General features: G+C 43.5%; 1 protein-coding gene across 1 annotated transcript in view; it reads left to right on the forward strand.

Moving 5' to 3' along the window:
• Nucleotides 1-10,303, forward strand: part of st6galnac5a (ST6 (alpha-N-acetyl-neuraminyl-2,3-beta-galactosyl-1,3)-N-acetylgalactosaminide alpha-2,6-sialyltransferase 5a) — a 54,309-nt gene extending 44,006 nt beyond the window's left edge. Inside the window, exons 4-5 of the mRNA XM_056293782.1 lie at nucleotides 759-866; nucleotides 10,045-10,303. Coding sequence (XP_056149757.1) covers nucleotides 759-866; nucleotides 10,045-10,303 — 367 coding nt within the window. The remainder of the gene's footprint in view (nucleotides 1-758; nucleotides 867-10,044) is intronic.

The following is a 10,303-nucleotide window of genomic DNA, read 5'->3' on the forward strand; positions in this document are numbered from 1 at the left end:
CCCAGCAGTCATAGGGCAGCAGGCGGGGAGAAACCCCCTTTGGCAAATATGTGGCACATGCGGCATTGCTATGCTTTGGTTCTGGCCCAGATCTGGCAAACGGGAGCGGACGCCCAAGTGCCATCATTCCACGCAGTATGTGGGCCGGATGAAGTGTCGGGTGTGGGACGGGTCCGGGCCGATGAAGTGTCGGGTGTGGGATGGGTCCGGGCTGTGTTGGTGTTGTTCCTACGACATCATAATTAATGTTGCTCGAGCACCATCATTGCAACGGACCAATCGCGTTGTTGTGCTGTCGTGGCTTTGTGACATGGGGAACCCACAACCGATAGCTAACCTTAACCTAACCGATAGCTCACCTTAACCTAACTGATAGCCAGCCTATCAATAGCTCACCTAACAGTTAGGTTAAGGTGAGCTATCGGTTAAGGTTAGGGTAAGGTAAGTGTTAGGTTAAGATTAAGGTTAGGTTAGGGTTATATGAGGTTAGCTTTGGTATTTTTCCAGTCATGTCCCCCGTGTTGCAAAGGCATGACATCACAATAACGTGATGGGTCCGTTGCAATAATGGTCCTGAAGCAACATTAATTATGATGTTGTGGAAACTACTCACACATGGCGATATCAGATTGTGCCTCCTCAAGGCCTCCCACATATTAAATCCTTCTCTCTCTTTTCTCATTACCCCTTCCTCCCTTTCCATGTCTTTCTCTCTCCTACTCCGTCTCTCTATCTCTCTTTCCCTCTGTCATCCACAGGAGGATATCTAACTCGTGGTTGAGCACAGGCTGGTTCACTATGACCATAGCCCTGGAGCTGTGCGATAGGATCAATGTGTACGGCATGGTCGCCCCTGACTTCTGCAGGTGAGTAACATGACCTGAATATGAAACATGAATGTCCCCTCATCATCTGCATAATAGGTAACATTGAACATTCCAATGCAAAGCCTTCCACCTCTCTCTCTGCTGCCTTGTATTACTCCGCTAAGTCAGGTCATGTCAAGTCAATTTTATTTGTATAGCGCATTATCACAAAAAACAAATTCGCCTCAGGGGGCTTTTACAGCAACACAACATCCTGCCCTTAGACCCTCGCACTGGATAAGGAACCAACTCCCTAAGAAAAAATAGGAAGAAAGCTCAGGGAGAGCAACAGAGGAGGGATCTCTCCCAAGACGGACAACGTGCAAAGGATGTTGTGTTTACGCAATTTACAGAATACAACATCAAAAGAGGATAACAGAATTATAATGGAATTATAAGATGTATGAACAATATGATGAGGAGAATGCCAAGCAGTGTCCAGATGTCACCGGAACAGCATCAGTTGAAGCAAGAAGAAGAAAGTCACTTTATTTTGTCATTGTACAGTTGTTTTGGTTACAACGACATTTGTCTTCGACATTTAACCCATCCTATTGTATAGGAGCAGTGGGCAGCTGCAGCGCCAGCTCCAGTTCTTCTTTCCATTACCTTGGTCAGGGGCACAGGCAGGAGTATTAACCCTATCATTCATGTCTTTTTGATGGTGGGAAAAAACCAGAGCATCCAGAGGAAACCCATGCAGACACGGGGAGAACATGCAAACTCCACACAGAACGGACCTGGGACAGCCCGGGGTTCAAACCCAGGACCTTCTTGCTGTGAGGCAACAGTGCTAACCACTGGGCCACTGTCCCCATGCACCATGAGACTGAAGAGGTCACTTAGATGAGCAATGAAATGTTTCTCTCAATAAACATTGTGTTCAGATGAACTGGTTCAACTTTATGTGATTTCCTTACCTGGATTACTGAGCATGCATAAAGACACTGGTATCCAAAGTAACACCAAGATTTTTGGCTGCCACACATTCTGACATCACAGAGTTGTTGAGCGTTACTGTTCCTTGATCAAATCTTGGTGTCTGTGTCTAGCAGGGCTAATGACCAGCATCTCAGTTTCATCCGAATTTAAAAGCAGGAAATATAGGGACATCCAAGTTTTCACAACAGCCAAGCAGATCTCTAAATTAGTCATTCGAGTACGATCATCAGCCTTTATAGGCACATACAGCTGAGTATCATCAGCTGAGCATCATCCTCAAGGAATAGCAATGCAAATGTATTTCATGACTGCATATCATTTGGCCAAGAAGCAAAATATAGAGAGAGAAAAGTAGAGGGCCAGGAACTGAGTCCTAGGGTATGCTATATTTAAAATCAGAGCATTTCGATGTACCTAATATTATTATGGCAGACACACTGTGTTCTCCCAGATAAATTGGATTTAAGCCAAGAGAGAGCTAACCCAGAGACACCAAAATTACAATTTATTCTGTCTAATAGTATACAGTGATCAATGGTGTCAAAGGTTGCACTGAGGTCCAGTAATAGAAGCACAGAAGTGGAATCAGAGTCCATAGCTAGTAGACAATCGTTCATCACTCTGGTCAGAGCAGTTTCAGTGGAGTGACAGGCCCTGAAACTTGGTTGAAAAGGTTCATGTAGATAGTTTTCTTTTAAATGGGTCGAAAGTTGTTCATACACAACTCTCTCTAGTACTTTAGAAAAGAACGGAAGATTAGAGAGTGGTTGAAAGTTAAGAGACCCTGGATCAAGCTGTGGTTTCTTAAGTAGAGGTTTGACCACAGCTGTCTTAAAACTGCTGGGAACAATGCCAGTAGTACGTGATAAATTAACAATGTCTAGCATTGTTGGTAACAGGAAAGGCCAGGGTCTTTAAAAAGTTTTGCTGGTAGAGGGTCAAGTAGGCAAGTAGTTGGTTTAGAAGCTGACATGAGCTTAGTCAAATTATCAACAGCGATAGTCTCAAGTCTCCAGGTAGTGTGGTAGTCTATTCCGTTGCCTACCAACACAGGGATCACCAGATCAAATCGCTGTGTTACCTCTGGCTTAGTCGGGCGTCCCTACAGACACAATTGGCCGTGTCTGTGCGTGGGAAGACGGATGTGGGTATGTGTCCTGGTCGCTGCACTAGTGCCTCCTCTCTAGTCAGTCGAGACGCCTTTTCGGGGGGGGGGGGGGGGACTGTGGGGAATAGCGTGATCCTCCCACGTGCTACGCCCCCCTGGTGAAACTCCTCACTGTCAGGTGAAAATAAGCGGCTGGCGACTTCACATGTATTGGAGGAGACATGTCTGCAGCCCTCCCTGGATTGGCAGAGGGGGTGGAGCAGCGACCAGGACGGCTTGAAAGAGTGGGCTAATTGTCCAGATACAATTAGGGAGTAAAAGAGAGGGGGGGGGAAAGCAACAAAAAAAAAGCATGATAGTCTCAAAAACTGTAATAACAGGCACTATCAGTGACTCACTGTATAGATATGAATTTGATAAGACAGGATCTGCAGGAGTAGCTGGAGTTGAAGAACTGACTTTGTTTATGATCTCAACCTTATTGCAGAAAAAGTCTAGAAATTCATGGACCCTGAGTGGTGAGGAGCTAATAGACAGCTGCTTTTTAGTAAATTTAGCTACAGTGTCAAAGACAAATCTGGGATGCATCCCTTATCCGAGCCGCTTAGCCCAATCAGGGTCGTGGAATGCTGGAGTTTATCCCAGCAGTCATTGGGCGGCAGGCGGGGATACACCCTGGACAGGCCACTAGACCATCACAGGGCCGACACATTCACACCTAGGGACAATTTAGTATGGCCGATTCAACCGATCTACATGTCTTTGGACTGTGGGAGGAAACTGGAGCACCCGCAGGAAACCCACACAGACACAGGGAGAACATGCAAACTCCACACAGAGGATGATCTGGGATGAATTCCAAGGTTGGGCAACCCCTGGGTTCAAACCCAGGACCTTGCTGTGAGGCAACTGCGCTAACTACTGTGCCACCATGCCGCCCGAAATCTGGGATTATCTTTATTAATATTGATTAAGTGAGAGAGATACGCTTGCTTTCGCAGCAGATAAAGCACGCATGTTTTTCAATAAATACTCATGCCAAGACAGGTTAAAAAAAAAACTTCCAATTTTGATTTTCACCATTTATGTTCCAGTCTCCTGCAGGCCCACTTAAGAGCATGCCTCGTCATTAAACCAGGGTGTAGGCCTCTTTAGTCGCCTAGCTCTGGTAGTAAGAGGTGAAACTGAATTGAGGAGACTAGAGAGGGCCATATTTAAGTCACTAGTGAAATTTTCCACAGTCGAACACTACAGTGAAAGGAGCCAAGACTTCAGGCAGCTGCTGGCCAAATGCAGCTACAGTGGATGGACCAATTTTCCGAGTGCCAATTACATCTTTGCCGACATTAACTGGACAGGGCAATGATGCTTCAAATTTAATGAGAAAATGATCTGACACAGCAGATGTGGTTGGCAAGACAGTCAGATCAGAAAAAGCTATCACTTTAGATAAAAACCAAATCAAGGGCGTTACCACTGCAAGAGCTGACTCTTGGAACAAACTGAGCAAAGCCAAAAGCATCAACAAGCACTAGAAAGGCTTTACTTAAAGGATCACCGGCCATATTCAGACGGTTATTGAAATTGCCAAGAATTAGAATCTCATCAGAATGAGTAACAAGACCTGAGATTAATTCTCCAAATTCTTGAAGAATTAGTGAGTAAGGGCCAGGAAGTCGATAGAGTATCACAATGTGGACTGAGCTGAATGTATTCATGGCTGAGGGAGATGGACTTGGAATAAGTCTCAAAACATCATCCCCACCAAATGACCTCCGCATCGCTCTTCAACCCTTTCACTTGTGTACAACCAGGAAATGTGAAAGAGAGACTTGGGAATCTTCTATTGTAGTTGATAATCTATCCTTTAAAAATTTATTTTTTTCAGTGAATCTCTTAATTACACTAATATTGTTCATGAGAAGCAGCCATTTCGAGTTGGCCTTGTTGTATTTTAGGGTTAGGGTTACAGCCACAAGCCATGCCCAAACAGTGCACCAGCTAATCAAAGAGAGAAGGACAACAGCTGCCTAAGTGTAAACCAGTGGTGATTCTTTATGTGGCAGGAGTGTCAGAAAAGCTGAGACGCGTATTTTCCAAACACCGCGTCTCGGTTGCTTTCAAACCCCCAAACTTGCTGCGCCAGAAGTTCATCCATCCCAAGGATCGGGTCCCCTGGCACAAACAGAACAATATATTGTACACTGTTAGCAGCCAGGAGGACTGCTGTGACTTATGTATGCATTGGGGAAACTAAACAGACGCTAGCCAAAAGAATGGCACAACACAGGAGAGCTAATACATCAGGCCAGGACTCTGCAGTCTACACCCATCTACAGGCCAATGGCCACTCTTTCAAGGATGAGGATGTGCACATCCTTGATAGAAAGGAACACTGGTTTGAACGGGGAGTCAAAGAGGCCATCTATGTTAAGAGGGAAAGACCATCCCTGAACCGGGGGGCAGGGGGGGGGGGCTAAGCGCACATCTGTCACTGTCTTGCAATGCTGCGATTGCAAACATTCCCAAATCCTCTGTGCACATGGCCATCGAAACTCTAGTTAATGGCCACATCCATATTTGCACATGAAACTGGTTGTTGGTTTCAGTCGTTATACATCTGTCGCCATCTTACAATGCTGTGATTGCAACATCCCCTAATGCTCTGTGAATACTGCACGTGGCCATTGAAACTCTAGTTAATGGTCACACCCATATTTCCATTGTCTCGGTCGTTATGCAAATGTATTGTTCTGTATTGTTTATAAGGGGTGGGGATACCTGTAGTCAGTTTAGACTGAAGATGTCACTTAGTTGAGCGATGAAACGTATCTGTCAATAAACGTTGTATCCAGTTGAATCGATTCAACCTTCTTTGTTATTATGGAAATTTGCCCCATGACGCCATAAAAAAATTACCTACCCCAGCTTTAACTTGGAGCCACCAAGTGGAGAAGTTATTCAGGCAGCTCGTTGTACCTCTTATTGTAAATGAAACCATTGCAATCATCAGGGTAGGGGAGACGAACACTGGGGAACATATGCAGGAGGTTGATGAATCAAATGTCACCGTGGCTGGAGATGTTTTTGAACCACTTGAAGGGAAAATTCTCCGATTTTGATCCTTATCTCTGTCTATGTGCGACAGGGATAGCACATGAAAAACGCCTGCAGTTGGCTCCGATTGTTTCTGCATCTCTGCAGCAGCTGTCAAACCGATTTTTTTCCTAACCGCCAAGTGACGTAACATGACGTATTGTGACGTCAGTTGGTGGCAGGAAAAAACTAAAGCTTAGCAGGGTTAATCTACTCTAAACACGCTGTTCAGTTCAAGAACATCCTCATTCTCTTGGCTAAACTACATTTCCGATAGTGGAAATGACGTCTCGCAACACGAGCGCAGAAGATTTCATGGACGGCAATAGGCCCTTTTCACATGACGTCAGAGAACTTCCGTTCTGACTCCTTGCAGGGTACGCTAACTTCTGGACGGACTATGGAGTTTACACAGTCGCTCACAAACCTGCCTGAAATACGGCTCGATGATGTACCACGGACTGCCGAAACATTTGCATTAACCAAACGGTCCAAACTCGACAAAGGCTACAAATTCTTAATCGAACGGTACCTGTTTGATTATGCTAAATAACTAATGTTAAAGGCAATAACTTTAAATCATAGTCAGAAAAAAGCGAGGTCTTGAGAGAGAGGGGGGGGGATCTTGAGAGAGAGAGGGAGAGAGAGAGAGCTCTTGAGAGAGAGCTCTTGAGAGAGGGAGACATCTTGAGAGAGGGAGACAGATCTTGAGAGAGAGCTCTTGAGAGAGGGAGACAGATCTCGAGAGAGCTACTGAATTCAACTAAATAACTTATGGAAAGATCGCGCCATCTCAGCCAATCTGAAAATGAAGATACTACAAACAGTCGTATGGCCAGTCATGATATACGGAAGTGAAGGATGGACTTTGCCTAAAATAGGTGAAAAGAAAATCAGTGCTGCCGAAATGTGGTTTTGCCGTTTGCTGAGAATAGGTTGGATAGAAAAACGAACAAATGAAAGTGTGCCACAGCAACTTGGAACAAATATGATCCTTCTGTCGACAATTCAGAGACAAAAACTAAAATATGTCAGCCATGATATGTGTCATAAGACCTGCAGTATTATGAAAAATAGATAGACAGATAGATAGATAGATAGATAGCTAGATAGATGGATAGATAGATAGATGGATAGATAGATAGATAGTCAGAAAAAATTACTTTAAAGAAAGACAGACAGAATCATAGTCATAATCATATGACTATGATTAGCTAGTCTTAACGTTACCTTTCGAAATTACTTCAGGTTGAGCATTCCTGCATTTTCAGAAGTCGTCTCTACAGCCATGAGTCGTCTACGGCGTAAACGGAAGTGAAGATAACCTGCTTCGTGGAAAGGCGGAAGTTAATTGACGTCATTGTGAAAAGGGCCCATTCAGAGGCTTATGGACGGCAATACAGAGGCGCAATGCATTCTGGCACATATAGGCGTTGTGGGTGAGAAGGACAACACCGATTTTCTCCATCAGTACACTACACAATGAGGACTTTATTGCTTCAATCCACTAAATTACTCATCAGTACTGATTGTACATACATAAGACCATTGGTGAAATTTCCCTTTAAATTAGTAGACATGGTCCTGAACTTGCCTGAATCAGCGACCCCATAGGCATTGATTTTAAAATCTCACACTCAAGCCTTTTATTTTGCTTAAGTCATGTGAGAAGTTGTAAGATAAGTCCTGTTGTTCCAGATATTTTTTTTTAGACATTCCACTTGATATGGACGACCATGACATCCTTTTAAATCGCCTGGAAAACTATGTTGGCATTAAGGATACTGCTCTGGCCTGGTTCTAATCCTACCTAGTTGACAGATCTTTTTCGGTTATAATGAGAGAATTTTCCTCATTCCCAGCCCCCTCTCACATGCGGTGTCCCCCAGGGATCAATTCTTGGTCCATTATTATATTCCATTTACATGCTCCCCCTGGGTCAGTTCATCTGTCATCATAATATTAATTTTCACTGTTATGCGGATGACACCCAGCTTTATGTACCGCATACTGGTAATAACACACATGATCTTTCTCGTTTTATGGCTTGTCTCGCTGATATTAAGTGCTGGATGTCACAAAACTTCCTCCGGCTCAATGAGTCCAAATCTGTGGTCCTTTTATTCGGCTCCCTAACCTAACTGGTGAGCTGGAAAGGAGTCTAGGGAACCTTTACTCCAATGTGCAATTTTGGGTGTCTTTTTTGACTCCCAGCTCTGTTTTGACACACAAATCACTAGGGTAATACAGTCTTGCTTTCTCCAAATTGGGAACATCGCAAAAGTTAAAAATTTTCTATCTCAAACAGACCTTGAAAAAGTCATCCATGCATTCATCTCATCATGTCTGTGTTATTTTAACTCCTTGTATTCAGGGCTCAGTCAAAAGTCCATCTCCCGCCTCCAGCTCATCCAAAGCTCAGCTGCCGGACTGTTAACAAATTCCAAGAGACATGAACACATCACTCCCATTCTTGCAACGCTTCACTGGCTACCTGTTAGGTATAGGATTGATTTTACGCTTTTACTAATTACTTTTAAATCCTTAATGGCCTGCTTCTACATATCTCACTGATTTACTCACACCCCGTGGGCCTGGTCGCTGCTTGCGCTCCTCAGGCAGGTCCTTTTTAACTGTTCCCTCAACCAGTGTCGTTTCTAAAGGCGACCGGGGATTTTCTGTAAGAGCCCCACAGCTATGCAACTCCCTACCTGAGGAAATTAGGCTAGCAAACTCACTGCCCTCTTTGAAATCACTTCATAAAACTTACTTTTAAAGGAAGAATTTTTATAGTAAATCCATTGCTGCCCAATTTTTATTTATTTTTTCATATTGTTTATATCTTATACTTTAATAATTCTTTATATTTTTCTTTTATCGCCTTATTTTAATTGTTTTCATCATAATCCTTGTTTTATGGGCTCCAATTCTCTTCGTTTTAATTGTGCTCTTGTGCTTTTATCCTGATCGTGTTTTACCTTGTTCTGTGGAGTGGATCAGGCATTATGTCCTATGTTTTTTATTGTATTTTGTTGTTTTATCTTGACTATGTGCATTATTTTATCTTGTTGTGTAAGGCACCGTGTAACATTCTTTAGCAAGGTGCGATATAGGTCAAGTTTATTATTATAAAAAACTAATAACAACAATGATTTTGATAACGATACAGACTGTAAAATTTATGTTTAACTTGCAAGTCTAAAAATCTTTCTGTGATTATTCAATTTTGGAAATGTGCACGAATCAGAAGTTTGGGCCAATGGGTCGACCTTGCTCTTGGTTTAAATTGACTGGAGATCCATTTTAAATTTGTGGTCCAGGTATAGATTCAATCATGGATCTCAACACAGAGAGGGGTACCAGATCAATTTTCTCTTGAAAGGAATTTTCATCCGTAAGTTTCAACTTGATCATCCTAAGGTATCAAGTAAGATTGTACCTTCCTTGTGGTTGTGAGGTGAATTGGGAAGCTGTTTCTCTTCAGCTGTATGTTTAATTACCATAGAAAGACCGGAACCTGTATCGAGAAAGTACCATAGCACCCATATATAGGTAACCTCATCGTTGTTAACAAAAAAAGGCCTGCAATAAATAAGCAGGAACACTTCATCAGCAGTAATATAGGGAAAAAAATGTGTTTTTACTGTTGATAATATACTTGCTTTCTCTCCCCCTTTAATTCCATCGTTCTTTCTCTCTACATTTCTTCTCTAACACAACTTGTGTACCTTAATCAAGCGCAAAAAATATATATTTTTGTGATATTTGGGATTTTCTATTTTTTTTTTCAAAATGTTATCTTTTCAGTCAGATTCCTTTTTTCCACAACTTTGCATCAAAGCATGATGAAAACATATCGATAGACTTCAGCAGTAGGTCAGTAACTTAAATTACATTACAGCGAATAAGAACGACTCAACTGCAGCAATGAAACAATTGTTCTTCCCCCTCTGACTCTCTCTCTCTCTCTCTCTCTCTCTCTCTCTCTCTCTCTCTCTCTCTCTCTCTCTGTTCATCTCTACTCCAACCCAGGGAGCCCCAGCATCACTCTGTCCCCTACCACTACTACGAGCCCCACGGCCCGGACGAGTGTGTCATGTACATCTCCCATGAGCGTGGGCGGCGAGGCAGCCATCACCGCTTCATCACAGAGAAGCGGGTCTTCGCCAACTGGGCGCGGACGTTCGACATCCATTTCTACCAGCCTGACTGGAGCCCCCCGCCCCTTCCCACCAACAGGACAGCTGAGGACATGGTCCCGGCAGGACCCCCCGTCACCCCAAAGACGTGA

The sequence above is a fragment of the Lampris incognitus genome, chromosome 14 (genome assembly GCF_029633865.1).
Source record: "Lampris incognitus isolate fLamInc1 chromosome 14, fLamInc1.hap2, whole genome shotgun sequence".
In the NCBI taxonomy this organism is placed as follows: domain Eukaryota; kingdom Metazoa; phylum Chordata; class Actinopteri; order Lampriformes; family Lampridae; genus Lampris; species Lampris incognitus.